This window comes from Betta splendens, chromosome 3 (genome assembly GCF_900634795.4).
Source record: "Betta splendens chromosome 3, fBetSpl5.4, whole genome shotgun sequence".
NCBI lineage: Eukaryota > Metazoa > Chordata > Actinopteri > Anabantiformes > Osphronemidae > Betta > Betta splendens.
Window position 1 is genome coordinate 10,855,133 of NC_040883.2, and position 17,284 is coordinate 10,872,416.

The following is a 17,284-nucleotide window of genomic DNA, read 5'->3' on the forward strand; positions in this document are numbered from 1 at the left end:
TGGTGGGCGGGACTTCCGGCCAAGCGGACCCGGAAGATTCGGATGCGAGTCTCGCGGCTTGACGGCGCATCCATATGCTCGTCAGTTTCACCGTTTTTATGTGATTGGGGCGCATTTACTTTTTCTGTACGTCTGCGCCGTTTACAACGATGTTGTCCTTAGATTTTCTCGACGATGTCCGTCGCATGAACAAGCGGCAGGTAGGTGCCGGGAGGCAGCGCTACTTCACTTCGGCTCCGTCTTTGTATAGAAACCGCAGACGGCTAACGTTCACTACCGTTAGCCGCCGGCCGCGTTTTGAACGTTGCACCACGTCCGTCACTTGTTGGGACGCGCAAAGTGAACGATTCAATAGTCGTGCATATGTAGCGAAGCTCCCCTTCAACGGAAGCGTAAAGGCTTCCTGAAAAACCTTCAGTCACGACTTTGAGCTAAGCTAAGCTAACTAGTTTCTTTTATTTACTGCTGTGTTGTGGCAGTGTGGGCTAACGCCAGATGTTCATCCGGTACACCTCAAGTCAGATACTGCATTCAAAATGCTTCCCAGTTTCTCCATGACTTTTTTTGGTTGAACATTTACAAAACCACTTAACCCAATACATTTTCTTCTCCTAATAAATTATAATTTAATAAATAGTGTTAATTTTCAGATTAGTTGCTCAGTTTTTAACTACAATATAAGTTACAAACCTGCGGACCACCTTTTAACTCTTCATTTTTAAAAATTAAAATTTTTATACAATGTTTAGGTGTTATTAATAAACATGTATATTGACAAGTGTTTGGTAATCACAACCTAATGCAAAACTAATAATTCAGTTAAATTAGAGACACATTAGAGTTTCTTGCATCAGACATTAGACAAGGTGACGAGGTGGCGAACCCACTCTCAAGTACACAAAATCCATGTTTTTGCTTGAGTGAACAAAACAACTAGAAATCATGAGTAATGGAGAGTGTGCAGTACAAATATATGCACTTCTATTAGGATAGTCAATGTAAGGCATTGTGTACTAAGATGCTCATTAGACTGGAATTATCTTTTGCCATTTTTGTGACATTTCACTTTTGGCTCATACAGACATGTCCTCAAGTTTAAAAGGGAGCTCAGAAAAAACACTTCCTGTAGCATCAAACCCTGCTTTGATATTAAAGAAGGCAGACACAGTAAAGTCACATAAGTCAACATCATTGCCTGAGCAAACGGGCCATTATTGCAGGACCTTTTAGATTTCATAACTATTGTATGTGGTATATTAATAGAAACTTACTTCCACTGCCTTTTTTTGTCAGCTCTATTACCAGGTGCTGAACTTTGGTATGATTGTTTCCTCTGCGCTGATGATCTGGAAGGGACTGATGGTTGTCACTGGCAGCGAGAGTCCTATAGTTGTTGTTCTCAGGTAAGACAGTCATATGTTGTGGGATTTAGATTCAGGTTCTGTCTTCACTTAGACTATTCTAGCCTTGAGATGAACTGCTCTTTGCAGGGACAAATCTTATTGGTTGAATTCATTTGCTGAAATGAGCTAACAGTAGTAGTAGTAGTGCTCAGTGTTGTTGACCTTTTGTAACATGCATGTCTTTTTCAAGTTGGAACTCAGCAATTTAAGTGATATAGATTAATTTTGATAATGTGTGTCCTTTTTTCAGTGGGAGCATGGAGCCAGCTTTCCACAGAGGAGACCTGCTGTTTCTCACTAACCGGGTAGAAGATCCCATTAGAGTTGGAGAAATAGTTGTCTTCAGGATAGAAGGCCGCGAGATCCCCATAGTACACAGAGTTCTGAAAATCCATGAAAAGTAAGAATGCAAGTTCAGTTCTTACTGTGATAATCGATATGTGCCCCAAAATCTCACAGAATGTCGTTCGTTTGCTTCAAACCTGAAATCCCATTCTCAGAGCTGATGTGAACTGAAAGTCACGTAAAGAACCCAATGTGCTGTCTCACACGCAACATGTATCTTCGTCCTGGCAAAGTATCGGCCTCAGTGCACATTAAATCATGCTGATGATTCATCCACAGGGAAAATGGAGACATTAAGTTCTTGACCAAAGGGGACAACAATTCAGTGGATGACAGAGGACTGTACAAGCAGGGCCAACACTGGCTGGAGAAAAAGGATGTGGTGGGACGAGCTAGAGGGTAAGCGCTGCGGTCAGAATAATCAATGATGGTAAAGAGAGTTAAATAACGTATTTAATCATTTATAGTCACTGAGCTGATTTGTTGTAGAGAAAGAAGAAATGAACATCACTTTTATCTATCAAATAATAGAAAGAATGGTAAATGGTGTTCTAATCACTTCCAGGTTTGTGCCATACATTGGAATTGTCACTATTCTCATGAACGACTACCCCAAGTTCAAAGTAAGTTGGCTGAACCTGTAGCACAGTCCAAGCCGACACCGCTCCTCCGCAGGCGTCTAACGTGACCTACGTGTCCTGTGCTCTCATTCACAGTACGCTGTGCTCTTCATGCTGGGGCTTTTTGTGTTGGTCCACCGGGAGTGAGACGCCCAGACTTCAGGAATCCAGAAGGCTCAACTACGTCCAGGAAACCTCACTCATGCCTTTCAAAACAGAATTACGTTAGACTGTCAAACCCAACCGGCTCTTTTTGTACCATTTGTTTGAGCATTTTGTAGAAACGTGGATAGCGTGTTCACATTTGTAAAATCCGAGCTTTAAAAGTATTTTTGTGAGGGAACTAGATTTAGTCAGAAGTCGATCTTTATTCCTCAGAATGTGAAACCGCATTCTCAAAGGTAAATTAAGTCTTGTTACTTTCTTGTTAAGTCATTGTCTTTGGAAAGATATGTGAAGTATTTTATGACAACTGAATATGAATGATATTAAATATGAAATCTGGTTACCATCAACTGTTGATTATTTCAGCTCCTTGTTTCCAGTGTAACTGAGAGAATGCTGCTTGTGTTTGTTCAATCAGGACAGAACAACAGACGTTGATTCACACAAATGTCGCAAACATGAGCTATAACTTCTACAATAATAACTGGGGTAATTTTTTTATGCTTTAACGTCAAAGAGAAAATGAGCTTTTTTTAACCACTATACTGGCAGTATGGACTTGAGCTGTATGTTTTTATTAATAGGAAACATTGAAAAGAGTCTGCGCTCAAAATAGGATCACTTCACAGCTCCTGTTTTTCTTTGTAAATATAATAATAAAATGGGCTTTGGTTACTTTGAGTTCACTGGAGTAGGACAATAAACCTGCCACCTTTCTCTATGTTGGTGGTGGGGCTCGAGTCATCATCAGCATTGATAAACACACGCTGCTTGACCCGAATCTCCACTCGGAACGATTAGACAGAATAAGAGTCAAGCTAATTGTGTCTGTGTGAAGCTGTGATGGTCCACTGATCAGACTGACGCCAGGCAGAATGTCACACATATGTTTGTGTGGTAATGTCAGAGGTTGAAGAAAGTGCAAACTACAAGCTGCAGCTTTTCCACGAACACAAAGCTTTACACCCTGAAGTGACAAAGGATCTCTGATTTAGAGGTGAGAAGCGACAGGTCGTTTCATCCTCTGAGAGCACCAGTGGGTAGGACCGGCCCCCATTGGGCCATTTGATGGCTGGGACCACATTTACACCAACACTGTTGTTGGAATCATGCACTGAAACAGCATGATGAGATATTTGTTAGGGCTGTTTGTACACCACATACTGCCCATGAAAACCTCTGACAATCAGGTCTAAGGTGGGATGCTAAGGCCTGAGGTAGATTTACCACTCGTAATCACTTAAGGTGAAGGAGAAAGTGTTGGCTTACTGTGTAAAATGCAAATAAAAATGAAATTTGCAGGTTCAATTTAAAAATAGCAAGAGAAATACGAATTCAATGCCAGCAACACTTTGAAAAGAAAGACTGGCCGAAAAAGGCGTGTGATGCTAAAAAAAAGTAAATGTGGTAGTGAACTGTATGTTCTGCACTTTTATATTGTCATGTGCGAATAAAAAAGACAAGAAAGATCCTGTTTTATCACCGAAGATGTTATTTGTCTTGACTCACATGTTCTGACCAATGCGTACAGAAAACAAGGAAATAGTTGACTTACGTTATTCTGCCACTGAGCCTTCAGTGATGAAAGGTGAGCTTCTCCACTGCAAAAGCCAAAAGGACCGAATGTTCAATAACGGCACAATCATGTTTACCAGCGTTAAAGGAGTGAGAGCAAAGAGGGAAATGTGTAAACAAAAAAACACAATATTGGACAATAAACATTTTATCAATCAGATGATTATAGAAAAAAACGATGGACAACTGGATCAAACTACTTAATAAAATGCAGAGAAGTAAAAGGCACCGTAAACATAGGGCGAGGTGTGATTTTTCAAACATTCAAACCCTTATGATTATTATTACTGTTAGATTAAGTAATGATTATTAGATAACTGTGGTGCGTAGAAGACGCACAGCCAGACTCTCGCAAACACTGAGTCGTGTGACAATGTACGCAGCAGGATGGATCATATAGACGCAACCTAAACAGAGCCCACCCCGGCCCGGAGAGAATATAAAAGCAGGCAGCGTCTCCAGCACCCGCAGCGATCAAGACAGAGACTTCTGATCCCCGGAGGACAGTGCGCCGCTTCGAGCTGAGATGAGAGGATTTACGCTGAACGGCGTTTGCCAGTGCGGCTTATTTACGGCCATCGTCCTATTTTCTTTCACATCTTTTGTCGGAGCTGTGAGTTTCGACTTGACTGAGCTTAGGAATAAAGTTGCAAAAATTAAAGTGAATCCAAGAGGCAACCTTTGGGCTACAGGTAAGAATCTGATTCGATTCGCCGTAGAAACGTTATTGTATTTTCTGTGAGCTCGCCGTTTTCCACAGTTATAAGACGCTGCTCCAGATGTCACACATTTAAATTCCTGAGTCTTGTCTTTGGTCCTCAGGGCATTTCATGGGTAAGAAGAGTGTGATGGATCCGCCCGTGCTGCCTTCGGCCGCGGAGCAGGACGCGGACGCGCTTGAAGTCGCCGTCCCCGCAGAGCAGGGCGCTCTCGGGGAGCTTTTCCAGGAGTTTCTGCGCGTGGCGTTGCAAGCGCAGGTGGACACGCACGAGAGCCGCTCAAAGAGCCAGGTGAGAAGCCGATCTTCACTTTTCACAAAACAAATGACCGCGAGTTTGCTTGTTAATGCGAACTCTTTCGTTTCAGGAGCTGGGTTTGTTGAAGGTTTTAGAAAACTACATACAAAACAGAAAGTGATGCAGAGGACGGGAGTCCCCCGGCTTCACCAACAGTCTCCTGCTTATCATGATTGTAATTTACTGTCGCCCGCAGCTCGTCTCTCGCAGAGCAGTTTTTTCCGAGTTTCCTTTGATGAATACATTTCACATTGTCTTGTTTAAAGTTATTTATATTGAATAAAATAATTATTTGCACAATCGTGACGTATCTTCAGCACATCAATTGCGTATTCTGCACATTTTGAGATGTTCTCCGTGCACAGCTGCGCTTATGGGAACACGTATGTGGTTGCAAGACCGGGCATCTTCTAAGTCTCTACCCGTGAATGAGAGTATGATAAGCAGGGGAGACTTATTTAAAATTCTTATGCAGACTTAAAACAGCGAAAGAAAGACTTAATTATAATAGTGATACAACGAAATTAGTTCTCTACCAGCAGCAGCAAAATGCATTTAGACCAACCAATGTACACACAAAATAGCAATCAAATGCAATGAGTCAGACACACAAGCAGCATAAGCTTGGCCTCAATATGAGCCAAAAGCAGCATAAAAACTTAACATGGAGTTCACACACTTGTGTTTTTCTGCACATGGTTTTGGTATATATGATTATTTATAGTCCGAGCACCAACCACCACTGACTTTGTCCACACAAGCTAAACTCTTTCTTTTACTTTGGTGCTAAAAGCATGTCCAAAATAACACTTACATAAATACAAATGTAGGCAGATTATATAAATCACAGTGTCTGGTTCGCTCAATTCTTGGACATGAAATCAATATTGTTCGTTGTGCTTTTCTTGTCCTTTGCATATATGGATGATCTGTTCTCCCGATGGACGACGGTTAAGTGAGGTGGTGCAGGCTGCTTCTTCGCCTTAGGCCCATCTCCTGAATCGCCCCCGCGGTGCCTCGTCTACAGCTTTACGTCACTGTTCAGGTGTAGAACGTGTCCACAGTGGTGGGAGGACATGCCGACACGGCGGTAGTCTGAGACCGAAGGTGGTCCCCACCAGGATGCTGGCTCACTCAGCAGGTGTAAATGAAAGCAGAGACACAAGCAGACCAAAGATGATGCAAATTATTTAAGACTCAACAGGATGAGATTGAATGAAATAGAAGTAAACTGATTCTGAAGAAGCCCAGGGGTCTGTTAATAAGCTCCAAAAACCAAATATACCAAATGAAATATTGCAGCTTGAAAAGGTTCTTTGTTATTCAGCTGCATCCCATTAACTGACTAATATAATTATGTAGTTAGTGTCTGATTTAAAAGTTATTTTTAGGACCAGAGCTTTTATTTTTGCCACTAGTCCGTCACGATTAACTGGCCGTGTCTGCTCTGTACACAGCCTGTTCGTCCCAGTGCAGGTTAAATGTGAAAATACAGCACAAAGAGGATGTGATGAAGACATTGCAGTTGAAAACACAAAGCTTTGAAAGGAAGTAGAAACTGAAAAGAGCAATGTGTCCACAGTGAATGCAAAAAATCAACCCTTATTTGTTGTCAGCGGCAGAAGCGAAGAAGTCTGAGGATCACTGCCCTCCACACTTGGCCTGTTCTGGGTCACTACAGCAAATACCAGCAACCATGTCATGAGTAACGTGTGGAGGGCTGGGTTCAGATTAGATGGTTATTGCTGATTTAGGGTAATTTGCAACTGTATGAAGGAAGTGTCTTAAACTGACCAGTTTATTGCATAATGGACCTTAAACGCATTATTTTACCATAGTGTAAAACCTGAATACTGGCTGTTCTGAGCTCTAGTCCTTAGAACAGCTGCAGGACCACGTACATAAGTAGGTTAGTAGGCTGGAAAATTGGGAGCGATTTGGGGAAAAAGTCTTCTATAATAGGTACAGGACATTTTGGGTCACTTAAGAAAAGACTTGAGTCTTGTATAAACCCCTTTTTACAGTGTCCCTTTGGTGAACATGTTCTGTTTGCTGTCCTGAAAGGTTTAACACACACTGAGCTTCCATAGGTTTAATACAGACGCATAACATGAGGCCATTAAACACACGCTTCATTAATAGATTTGAAATAAAGGCAGCGCAATGAGGATCTGTTCCCCTGTGTGTGTATATTTGTGTTGCACAAGGGAGGAATTATCCTGATGGTTAAGTGTGTAGGACGTCTCCAGACAGACAAAAAGCACAACGAGAGACTTAACCTTTGAATTCCCTCCATAAAAGCCCCGTTAACTGATTTACCGTCAACAATTCAACACATCTTTGTCTCTAGATTCATAAATCATCATGTTGACATAATCAGCAGTAGAACACGCTGCACTGTTTACATCACAAGCGTTTATGTCCTGTCTCTAAAACTCATTTGTTGAGCTGTAATTTATGGTTAGTTATCAGTTCACTAATTTGGTCTCACTGGTAATAGGCCCTCACTTTGGATTGATTTATAAATTCATTTTGTCAGTTGTGCTAACTGTCTAACAATGATCACATTGCATGTGAGCTGTTTGATAAGTGAAGCTTCTCTTTTTCACGTCTTCCTGCTTGTGTGTGTTTTATTATCTAGTTAATAATGATGACTTCAGTCACAGCCACTGGGAATCTTGATGTATAATTCACACTGTGGATGCATGTTGTGTCACCTTTGCTTTTATTTGGGTTTGTAGCTTCCCATGTTGAACAGAGAACTCTGACAGTGACAAATGTGACAGCTTTAACTCAATAAAAACAAGGCTGAGGGCTTCAGTCTAAGTCAATATGTTGTGAGCTTTGTAATTGATCTTACGCTCACAGGAAATGCACGAGTTTTGTCGGTTTGAGTGCGAGTTTATGTTTATGAAGGGGCTTTGTGTTAGTGTAAGGTTTTTATACGGAAGCATGAGACTAGATATCTAAATAATATCTTCTAAAAGCCGCTTGCCTTTGTAAAAAAAATGCCAAGGAAACACTGCCATTTCCTGGCGGAGCTCCTGTACTGCACTGGATCCCACCTGCCTGTTCAGGAGATCAAATATGCAAATATACACCTGTGGGCCTAAATGGAAATCTGCACTGAGCAGCTTTTAGCATTCTCTGTTTTTATTGATTAAACCCTGCTTCTTGTTTATTGTGCAGCCGCTGAAACTAGTTGAACGTAAATACATTCTAAAGTATCATACAGATTAATAGATGACGAAAATGAAAAACAGATACCATGACAAATAAAATATAATGCTTATATGTTTAAAATTTATTTCAATAAGTAACATGTATTGGAAATAGAAATATATCTGGTCTGGGATCGCTTTATAAGTTGATTGTGAATAATAATGTCTTTAAATCATTAAACAGGACATGTTTTTAACACTTGTGACGACCCAGCTCTCCGGTGACATTTGTCTGGGGGAAGCCATGTATATTTCTCATTATTCCATTATATGCGTATTATACACGTAGGATAATTTTATTTTGCCGTTTTGTTATTTTTTTCTGAAATGTCTAAAACGTCCTCCATCAGATTGTTTTGGACAGTTACGTCATCGGAGCTAGTGACCTCGTTCTTCTCATTCCGGTTATGTGATTGGTCAAGACGAGAGGATTCTGCACAGAGGGGGCGGGGCAAGTGAAGCCATTTTATTATTGTTAACAGAGAGGCGCAGGTGCATCAGTACTTTTTGTTTTTAAATATATATAGGTGCAGTTTTTGTGCTGACGATACAATGGGGCAGTGTGGAATTACGTCATCCAAAACCGTCCTGGTTTTTCTCAATCTCATATTTTGGGTAAGAAAACGACGCGTGCCTGGACAAGCAGCAGCAACTGCAGCATCCAGGGATGGAGAGCGTTAGCATGAGCTAGCTTAGCTAACTGCGCCAGAGGTGGCCGCGCTTCGCACTTTACCGCCAGACAGAGAGCGGACGTTCGCTCCGGGCTGTTTGCTGTCGCATAGAGGTGCACAGCAAAAAACTGAGAAGATAATTTAGATTGTAGGACAGAGACAACAGCTATGACGTCATGCAGCAGCTGCAGTGATGCGCGGAGGTGAAATCGACACCAGGACTGAGCTCAGAGCTCCGCTTCGGCCTAAAGGCGGAAAAAAATCTTTCTATATAAAACAGGATGAGCACGGTGCATTAATATCATGTACGACAAAATCATTAAAAAGCTGTTATAATAGTCTGATGCTCGGTTAATATCTAAAACGCAATTAATTTTTAAACACCTTACAGAATAATAACATTTAACTGGATTGGAACTGGAACCAGGAGACAGTCAGACAGAAGCTCAGGCTGGGGGCATCTGCCCTGACCGGACCAGCAACCATCCTTGTATCTTACTGTATATGTCTCTTGTATTCCTATTATTTTAAAATTAATGTAAATGAGACCTATATGCTTCTCACCAGCATTTACAATCATTTTCTTCCAAACAGTGGACTTTCTGACCCTGTCCCTCATTCATCTGCAGGCAGCAGCAGGGATTTTATGCTACATCGGAGCCTATGTGTTCATTACTTATGACGACTACGACCACTTCTTTGAGGACGTGTACACACTGATCCCTGCTGTCGTGATCATCGCTGTCGGGACTCTCCTCTTCCTCATCGGCCTGATCGGCTGCTGTGCTACGATACGTGAAAGCTCCTGCGGTCTGGCCACTGTGAGTGTGAACATACAGTAGAAGACCTGCAGCTCATCTGCTACTTACAGGAACGTTTTTCCCTTGACCTCTATCGATGTGTTTTTGTTGTTTTGCAGTTTGCTGCCATTCTGCTGCTGGTGTTTGTAACCGAGTGTGTGGTGGTGGTGCTGGGCTACATCTACAGGGCAAAGGTAATCGGGGCAAATATCCTTTGCTACAACCAATGAATGCTGCAGCTGATTCTGCAGGCGGTAAACAGCAACTGTGTGGGTTTCAGGTGGAAGATGAGGTGAATCACTCCATCCAGAAGGTTTACAATGAGTACAACGGCACCAACACAGACGCTCCCAGCCGCGCTATCGACTACGTGCAGAGGCAGGTGAGGGCTAGTCTTTTCCTCTTGTCAGAGAGTTGACGGTAACTAACGAACTGAAGACCACTGGTCAACCGTTCTCCTCTGCTCCTTCGTTAGCTTCACTGCTGCGGCATTCACAACTACTCTGACTGGAGGAACACTCGCTGGTTCAAAGAATCCAAGAACAACAGCGTCCCAGTCAGCTGCTGCCAGCCCAACATTAGCAACTGTACCGGGACTCTGACCCGACCAGCCGATCTCTACCAAGAGGTCCAGTAAACACATCCTAATGTCGAATGACATCATTGCCTGCGTGTTTGTTACGTCAGGAAGGTTGTTACACTCGTCGCCCTCGTGTGAAGTGACTTATTTTGCGTTTTAGGGCTGTGAAGCTCTGGTTGTGAAGAAGTTGAAGGAGATCATGATGTACGTCATTTGGGCTGCATTAACCTTTGCGTCTATACAGGTAAGAGAAAGTAGCTGATAGCTTAGTGTCAGCTGGTTTGTTTTACAATTTAATCAAACTTGACATGTGAACATGTGTTTATCAGCTTAGCACGGTTGCTGCTGTCCAGGAAGCAGTGACCAGTTCTGCTCTCTTATAAGATACTATACCATGCACAGTGAGAACTTCCTAAATATTTGTCTCTCACAACATCTTTGACATACGCCCGATTCTGCACATAACCACAACTTTAAGAGCATCAAGAGGGTTCACTGGTCGGGTGGAACAGGGGCTGTGACCCATTTGCATCTAGACAACACACACAAAGGTCAAGCTCTGATGTACTGGACTGAACTCTGAACTTTTTTCGGAGCTGTTTTTTTCTCATTCAGGCTGTTTGTGCTTTAATTTAATTCTATTCAAGGAGAGAGATGGAGATTTTTAACATGAGGTTGATTTCCTCTGCAGATGCTGGGGATGCTTTGCGCCTGTGTGGTTCTGTGCAGGAGGAGTCACGACCCGGCGTACGAGCTCCTGGTCACGACCAACAGCTACGCATGAAGGACACCGAAGCCACACCGTGTCCACAGAGCGTCACCAGACATCCACAGTAGAGTTCAGCTGTAGTCGTATAAGCTCAAGCACACCTTGCAAAATTCATGACAACGAAGACGGGTGAAGTAGTACGGGTGGGGGGTGGGGGGATTGTAAACCAGTAATTTATTGATATGTTTTTGAAGTTTACGTTACTTTAAATGTTCTTATTGTCATCACAAACACTGACTTAGGTACGAAAGCCAAAGGCGTGAGATCTTTGATGTGAAGCAGTGGTGTTTTTGTGTAAAGCTGGTGGAGAGCATCTGACAGAATGTATTTCCTTATAGGATGGTTTGCACTACACCTGGAGCGCTGGATAAACGTCACCTGACCGAAGTCCAACTTATACATTGTTCCCAAAAATCCAACGTTTTTATTTTAACTGTCTGTAAAGATACCCAGCGATTAGCTCTTTGTGTGTGTGTGTGTGTGTGTGTGTGTGTGTGCGTGTGTGTGTGTATGTGTCTTTTTAAAGCAGCTTTGCAGTTTGTCTCTTGAAGCCATGATTGCTTGAAAGAATTGTTTATATTGGCAAATATTCAGGTTGTGAATAATGTACAGACCCTTCTCTTGGTGTGATGTTAGGGTTGGTGTTTTCACTGTTTTCGTAGGAGCATCATCGTTACCTAAAGACTTGTGTCACATACATTAACTTCTGTTAGTTACCGTGTAAACCTACTGATGAACTATCAATATTATCTTATACTTTTTGTGACATTGTACGTTGCTGAAATATTCCTGAGTTGTTACGTTGACCCCTCGATATTTAGCTAGTGTCACAAACATAGACTGGATGAGAAGCAGGATTCAAATAAACACGATACATTTCAACTTGTCTGTGTTTCATCAACATGGTTTTATGGGAAAGTAAACGTACCAGGAAGTGACTTGATCTACAGTGTGATGCAGTCCATTCATTCTACCAGCTTCTCACGTCTCAGTTTTAAGGTGAAGCGGTCAGACGAGATGATTTATGTAGAATCAGAAAAGGCTGAGGCCGACAAGGACGGAGGTGAGACACGCTGCTACTCAGATTTGCTGAAGGTCACCCAGGTAGTTTCCTGGCACCAGCCCACTTATCCCATTCCGCTCCACTGTCCACCAGCCATCGTCCCCTCGGTCCAGCACCTGGACGACTTCCCCTCTGCTCACAGACAGTTCATCATCTTCCTGTTCAGTTCGAGACAAAAGCCTTGTTCTTTAACAATCACAATATAACATGACAGAAGTAAATCAGAGCTCTGATCTGATATTTGCATTGGTCCTTCTCTCTCTTTCTCCAACTATTCTGAAAGGGGGTGACACACGTGTCCAGCACACAAGGATCCAACAAAGGTGTGTCTGCAGAGGAAGAGAACCAGCGGTAACTGTAACCGAGCCCACACCAGCTCTGTGCTCACCTGTGCAGTGTATTGATACAACACAACGTATGTGTCCTCATTGGCCGGGAGGGAGGCTGAGGCTGCCGGCTGCTGGAGGCATGGTAGGGTTGAATATCCTCCATCTGACGTCTCTGCAACTATGACATCACAAGCATCGGAATGATGATCACGACATGATGATGAATATTGGACTTAAAGGTAATGTTTTACTATGACTTTCTTTCTTTTTATATTACTGTTTGTGATGCTGCAGTACTCACACTCCCCAACAGGTGTCAGCGCTGACTGTGAGACTTCCACATGGTCGAAGTTGTTTAAAGAGTGAAGAGCATCAGAGCAACTGTATGATCTAGAGGTTAAAGTGAGAGATGTACGATGAAAGCATACGCTTGCAGCAACGCTGGGATCAGAACGTTCATCAACAACGGCTGATGTGATAGTTTGGAGCAGATGTGCCGAGTACCTCCTCATGGCGTCTTCGCCTGCAAACAGGGCTCGGCCGTTGATGTCCCCGGACGTCCTCCTGTGGTAAAAGCCCTCAAAGCCTAAAGGCTCTGAGCAGGAAGGAGAAGCGGTGAATGTCAGGGTTTGCTTCTATTTCTGCCTCTTGGCATTTCCTCATTTCTCTATTTCAGCTTCCAATTTGTGTCGTGCCTCTAGAACGCTGTCTATACATCAGACAGCTGGTAACTCACCTGGAGGCTTCAACCCTGTGCCTTTGGCCTCAATGAAACAGTTGTTGTCTGTGGCGATGTCACACCGCTCCAGGACCGTCCTCACCTCCTCATAGAACTGGTTTCAAAACAGGAGAAATCAGCTCCTGAACGAGTCAGTGTTGATGATGCCCAGTTACCCAGTAACAGGTACCTCGTCGTCTTTGACGCACTGCATGGAAAGGTGATTGCAGTGGTCCCACAGAGCACACCTGAGCATGCTGATGCGATCGCCCTCCAGCTGCTGGAACACCTGGAAGGGACGCACACGCCGCCGCTTTTATTTCCAGTCAGCAACCTTGTGACATGGTTGCTGAGCCGGGCTGATCAACGGGATGTGGTGTGAGGTTTGGTGCTTGGTGACCGCGTCAGGCGTCGCCGGTACCTCACACGTGCTCCTGTGCGTCTCCTCCCAGTCCTTGCGCACCTCCTCCAGCTGGATGACGTTGCTGATGTACAGCTTCTCTGTGAGCGTCATCAACGGAGACACGGTTATGGCTCAGAATGCAAGCGGTGGGGAGCGGCCGGAATAGTGAACGTGAAAGCGTACCTGCTTCGTTGGCCGTGTGTCTGCACTGCCTGGCTCTGTGTCGCACCTGTGAAGCCAGCTCAGCTTTAGACAGGAAGTGACGGCGTGCCGAGCTGCACCAATGTGATCAAAGCGGCTCGTACCTTGTCTGTGCTCTTATACGCTGTGGGTTTCTCGGCCCCCTGCTCCGCCTCGTCGGCCTCTCTGCACCTCAGCTCGTAGCTCTTTTTAGACTGAAGGAGGGAGAAACAGAAAGCAGAGGTTACACAGCACCACCAGAGACCGGAAGAAGCAGGCTGGTGGTTCCTGTTCAGGCGATGGACACGAGACACAGATGTTTGAGTACCTCTGTGTACTTCTTGAACAGAGAAATCTTTTTCTTGTGAACTTTGTCCATGATGCTTTCGAACTAGAAGAAAAAAACGGAAGATTGAAAAAGTTATTTTGAAGTTTTAACAGTCTGATGTATTTCTGTACATGCTGGTTGCTAGGCAACAGAAGTGGCCCTGTACCTTCTTCCTCTGCTCTTTCTGACGTTCTCTGAATGTCTCAATCTTTTTCACCTCCTCTTTCAGGAGATCAGAGAGCTGGATGTGAAAGTTCCCGATGTTCTCGATTTCTGCAACCCAAAAAAACCCCCCCGTCCAAACAGGAACCATGAGCTGCTACGTCCCAAACAAAAGCCTTCGATGCCTGGATTTGTTCAGAGGGACGTGACTGCGTGGAACTTACGTGCTTTCAGCTGCTCAAATGACGCTCTCAAGGTGCTGGAAGAGTGACAAACATTTAAAATCCCCAGCGTCTAGCACATGCGGCGTCTGCGTTAGTCAGCATCAATGAGCTATTTTTAACCATGTGTTTCCTTTGTGAGACCAGTTTGCTGTCAGTCACTGGCTGCACCAGAGCTCTGGAAACCAGTGTTTACCAGCCACTGGACTAAGGATTTATGCTCAGCTCACTTAAAGCAACAACAGTGTCCACATTCAAACTCCTTATCACAACATGGCTTCAGTCTTATCTGACATGACACACATGCAATAATAGATGTGTGTGCTTCCTGCAGTTTCAGTTTGTAGCAGATGCCTAAATCTTATCACTTTAGACACATTCTTCAAAAACCACGCTTTCACAGTGTGTGTGTGTGTGTGTGTGTGTGTGCGCGCGTGCGTGTGTGTGCGTGTGTGTGTGTGTGCGTCTGTGTGTGTGTGCGTCTCTGTGTGTGTGTGTGTGTGTGTGTGTGTGTGTGTGTGTGTGTGTGTGTGTGTGTGCATCACCTGATCTCTGTTTGTCCTCCAGCTTTGCGAGCGATCAGCACCAGCTCCTTCCCGTACTTCTCCTCTGCTTGTGCCCTAAACAGGAAGCACATGTGCTTTAGTATTGTATTTAGTTGTCACACTGTTCTGTCACACATTAACTCTTTAAGATGCACATAGTACATGCACATGTATCTTCTATTTTCTTTATTTATAGTAAACTGTGGTTATTTCGTTTTTTTTTTTGGTCTTGAAGCTTTTTGTGTGATGACATTTATTTCTAGGAAACCGATAAAAATGTTTTGCTTCTGCATTTCCTTCGTCAAATTGGACGATGCCGTTACATGAACAGCTGCTTCTTTATGAACATTTTCAGGTGTTCGTTTTGTCGCTGTTCTTAGCAGTTGCGTGACGGCGTCTGCAGAATCACACCCTCACGCTGTAACAAAGGTCTCTGGCCTAAATTTAAAGTGAGGTGCTGCTTGACATCGTTTTACAGAAGTTAATTTGAAGATGTCGCCATCAAAGCCTTGTGCTGATGACTGTCTGGCAGAACTTGTTTTGCTCATGGCTGAATAAATCAAGCTTCCTTCTCTTCATCCTGTTGAGAAACTGCATCCTGCATCTGTACTTTAGAGACTGAGGTCCAGCATCTCCAGCTTGTAGCTTCAGTGAACACCAGCGCTACCTCATCTTTAGGAGCTCCTCCACGTCTTTGCACATGTGCTTCCCGTCGCGCAGCCTCTGGATCAGGGCGTCGTAGCCGGCGTGGCACGTGAAGTCAGACCCCTGCACAGGCGAGACACGGAGCAACACAGACGCTTAGCAACGGGCACCGCTCCTGAACAGCCGTTGCAACATGGCCTTGAGTCAGTTTTGGAATCACTATGTGGTGAAAATGCAGAAGCAGAACTTAGCAAAGACAGTTTTAAGTAAGAGGCAAGACACTCAGCAGCCACTTCATTAAACTCCAGTCAGGGACTGTTTCTCCTTGAGCTGTAGTTCGGTGCTTCACTTTAAAGTAACCTACAAACACATGATGCAGTCTATTTTACTGTAGTTCAAGGCTTTTCAACTCAGTAAAGGACGAGTTCTTTCACACTAGTTAAAGAAATCTCCTTATGGTGAAATATGGAGCTTTTCATTACAACATTTATTAATTAGAGGTATTGTTACAGTTTTTTTTTGCAGGTATTCCTATAGTGACTGAGTTTGTGTTGCATATATTAGCTAGACCTGTAGGTTTTAAGCGGCAGACGTTAGATTATTAGCACTTACACACGACTGTAAAGGCTCTGACGATCCGAAGCGAAGCAGGCGACCACAAAGCCCGACTTACCCAGAAAGCATCTTTAAACATCAAAGGTACCATTTCGCTTGTTACTTCCTTGAGCTGAGCTGCCGCGCAAACCTCTCTTGAAGATCTAATCTCAACGTGTCCAGCAGCACCTGCAGCAAAACCCTGGAATCCTCCGGGTCAGTTCTTCACGTGAAGCTTGATCGAAACTGAGCAGCCCGAGTGTCAGCGAGTCATTAAGAAAGAGGAAGAGCTTCTGTCCCATGATGTCACTGCCCACAGGCAGCTCGGCCGTCATCTGATGTGTGTTCAAGGGTTTATCAGCAGGCGATTGTGTCTGGGCTGAGGCGTCTCATCCGGTCAGAGCTGCGCCCACAGCTCCAAAATGCACAAAACGACTTCTCAGTTGCATGTGCATCAGTGGTAATTGTGGCTGTGGCTCATATTAAAATATACACTGCAGGCTGTTAACTTAGATTGCAATATATATAACACCGTCTGTTCAGATCACAGAGGTTCAGCTGGATAAAGCACGTATGTAAATGAAGCCTCAGACGTCAGCAGGGTTTATTTCAGGACTCGTGAACTAAAGCAAAGTTCCGCTGCATCCGAGTGTGCGATGCCTTCATGACCACAAGGGGGCGACACCGACCTTCCGAAAACCCATCACACCATGATTAATTTTGCATGGGACCAACCCCTCCTGTTGTCCTGCGTCTCCCTGGGCCTCGGTTGGCTCCCACACAAAACCTCAAATCTCCGTCCAGTTGTGGCGAAGCCAAATCGGTGCCTGGGGCGCCTCTCAGGGAAGACACGGAGACGTGTGCACCGGCACAAAGAGCCCTATTGATTTTCAAAGTGGGGAGACGGACAGGCCGTGGTGTCTGTCACCAG

The 17,284-nt window shown here is 44.1% G+C and overlaps 4 protein-coding genes across 8 annotated transcripts; 3 read left to right on the forward strand and 1 right to left on the reverse strand.

Moving 5' to 3' along the window:
• sec11a (SEC11 homolog A, signal peptidase complex subunit) lies at window positions 1–2,883 on the forward strand. Its single transcript, XM_029144693.3, has 6 exons — window positions 1–200; window positions 1,294–1,403; window positions 1,654–1,803; window positions 2,028–2,147; window positions 2,314–2,371; window positions 2,465–2,883. The coding sequence occupies exons 1-6, from the start codon at window positions 150–152 to the stop codon at window positions 2,513–2,515; spliced, it is 540 nt and encodes a 179-aa protein (XP_029000526.1). The 5' UTR covers window positions 1–149; the 3' UTR covers window positions 2,516–2,883.
• A 1,604-nt stretch (window positions 2,884–4,487) lies between these two features.
• Window positions 4,488–5,424, forward strand: nmbb (neuromedin Bb). Its single transcript, XM_029144914.3, has 3 exons — window positions 4,488–4,800; window positions 4,931–5,118; window positions 5,195–5,424. Exons 1-3 carry the CDS (start codon window positions 4,635–4,637, stop codon window positions 5,243–5,245), a joined length of 405 nt encoding a protein of 134 aa, XP_029000747.1. The 5' UTR covers window positions 4,488–4,634; the 3' UTR covers window positions 5,246–5,424.
• A 3,354-nt stretch (window positions 5,425–8,778) lies between these two features.
• LOC114852485 (tetraspanin-3) lies at window positions 8,779–12,047 on the forward strand. The gene is made up of 7 exons (XM_029144913.3): window positions 8,779–8,960; window positions 9,646–9,837; window positions 9,936–10,010; window positions 10,097–10,198; window positions 10,292–10,444; window positions 10,557–10,640; window positions 11,088–12,047. The coding sequence occupies exons 1-7, from the start codon at window positions 8,898–8,900 to the stop codon at window positions 11,178–11,180; spliced, it is 762 nt and encodes a 253-aa protein (XP_029000746.1). The 5' UTR covers window positions 8,779–8,897; the 3' UTR covers window positions 11,181–12,047.
• Window position 12,048: 1 nt separating this feature from the next.
• Window positions 12,049–16,732, reverse strand: LOC114852484 (proline-serine-threonine phosphatase-interacting protein 1-like). 5 transcript variants are annotated; one of them, XM_055507464.1, is made up of 15 exons: window positions 16,433–16,732; window positions 15,782–15,882; window positions 15,115–15,189; window positions 14,573–14,607; window positions 14,353–14,459; window positions 14,187–14,249; window positions 13,984–14,073; window positions 13,862–13,907; window positions 13,697–13,776; window positions 13,466–13,588; window positions 13,294–13,390; window positions 13,062–13,152; window positions 12,859–12,947; window positions 12,617–12,735; window positions 12,049–12,386 (listed from the first exon to the last, which is right to left on the reverse strand). In XM_055507464.1, the coding sequence occupies exons 1-15, from the start codon at window positions 16,463–16,465 to the stop codon at window positions 12,246–12,248; spliced, it is 1,290 nt and encodes a 429-aa protein (XP_055363439.1). In that variant the 5' UTR covers window positions 16,466–16,732; the 3' UTR covers window positions 12,049–12,245. The 5 variants fall into 5 exon arrangements, with proteins under 5 accessions (XP_055363439.1, XP_055363440.1, XP_055363441.1 ...); XM_055507465.1 differs by having other exon boundaries at window positions 15,782–15,978; window positions 16,433–16,729; XM_055507466.1 differs by having other exon boundaries at window positions 16,372–16,729.
• Between the last annotated feature and the right edge of the window lie 552 nt (window positions 16,733–17,284).

Bases quoted from the DNA above. Each gene is read 5' to 3' on its own strand.
- sec11a (XM_029144693.3), top strand. From the start codon at position 150: ATGTTGTCCTTAGATTTTCTCGACGATGTCCGTCGCATGAACAAGCGG. The intron at 201-1,293 runs GTAGGTGCCGGG...TTTTTTTGTCAG, and splicing joins GTCGCATGAACAAGCGGCAG to CTCTATTACCAGGTGCTGAA. The intron at 1,404-1,653 runs GTAAGACAGTCA...TCCTTTTTTCAG, and splicing joins CCTATAGTTGTTGTTCTCAG to TGGGAGCATGGAGCCAGCTT.
- nmbb (XM_029144914.3), top strand. From the start codon at position 4,635: ATGAGAGGATTTACGCTGAACGGCGTTTGCCAGTGCGGCTTATTTACG. The intron at 4,801-4,930 runs GTAAGAATCTGA...TTTGGTCCTCAG, and splicing joins AGGCAACCTTTGGGCTACAG to GGCATTTCATGGGTAAGAAG. The intron at 5,119-5,194 runs GTGAGAAGCCGA...CTTTCGTTTCAG, and splicing joins AGAGCCGCTCAAAGAGCCAG to GAGCTGGGTTTGTTGAAGGT.
- LOC114852485 (XM_029144913.3), top strand. From the start codon at position 8,898: ATGGGGCAGTGTGGAATTACGTCATCCAAAACCGTCCTGGTTTTTCTC. The intron at 10,199-10,291 runs GTGAGGGCTAGT...CTCCTTCGTTAG, and splicing joins TCGACTACGTGCAGAGGCAG to CTTCACTGCTGCGGCATTCA. The intron at 10,641-11,087 runs GTAAGAGAAAGT...TTTCCTCTGCAG, and splicing joins TAACCTTTGCGTCTATACAG to ATGCTGGGGATGCTTTGCGC.
- LOC114852484 (XM_055507464.1), bottom strand. From the start codon at position 16,465: ATGGTACCTTTGATGTTTAAAGATGCTTTCTGG. The intron at 14,250-14,352 runs GTACAGGGCCAC...TTTTTCTTCTAG, and splicing joins AGAAAGAGCAGAGGAAGAAG to TTCGAAAGCATCATGGACAA. The intron at 12,736-12,858 runs GTGAGTACTGCA...GTGATGTCATAG, and splicing joins GCTGACACCTGTTGGGGAGT to TTGCAGAGACGTCAGATGGA.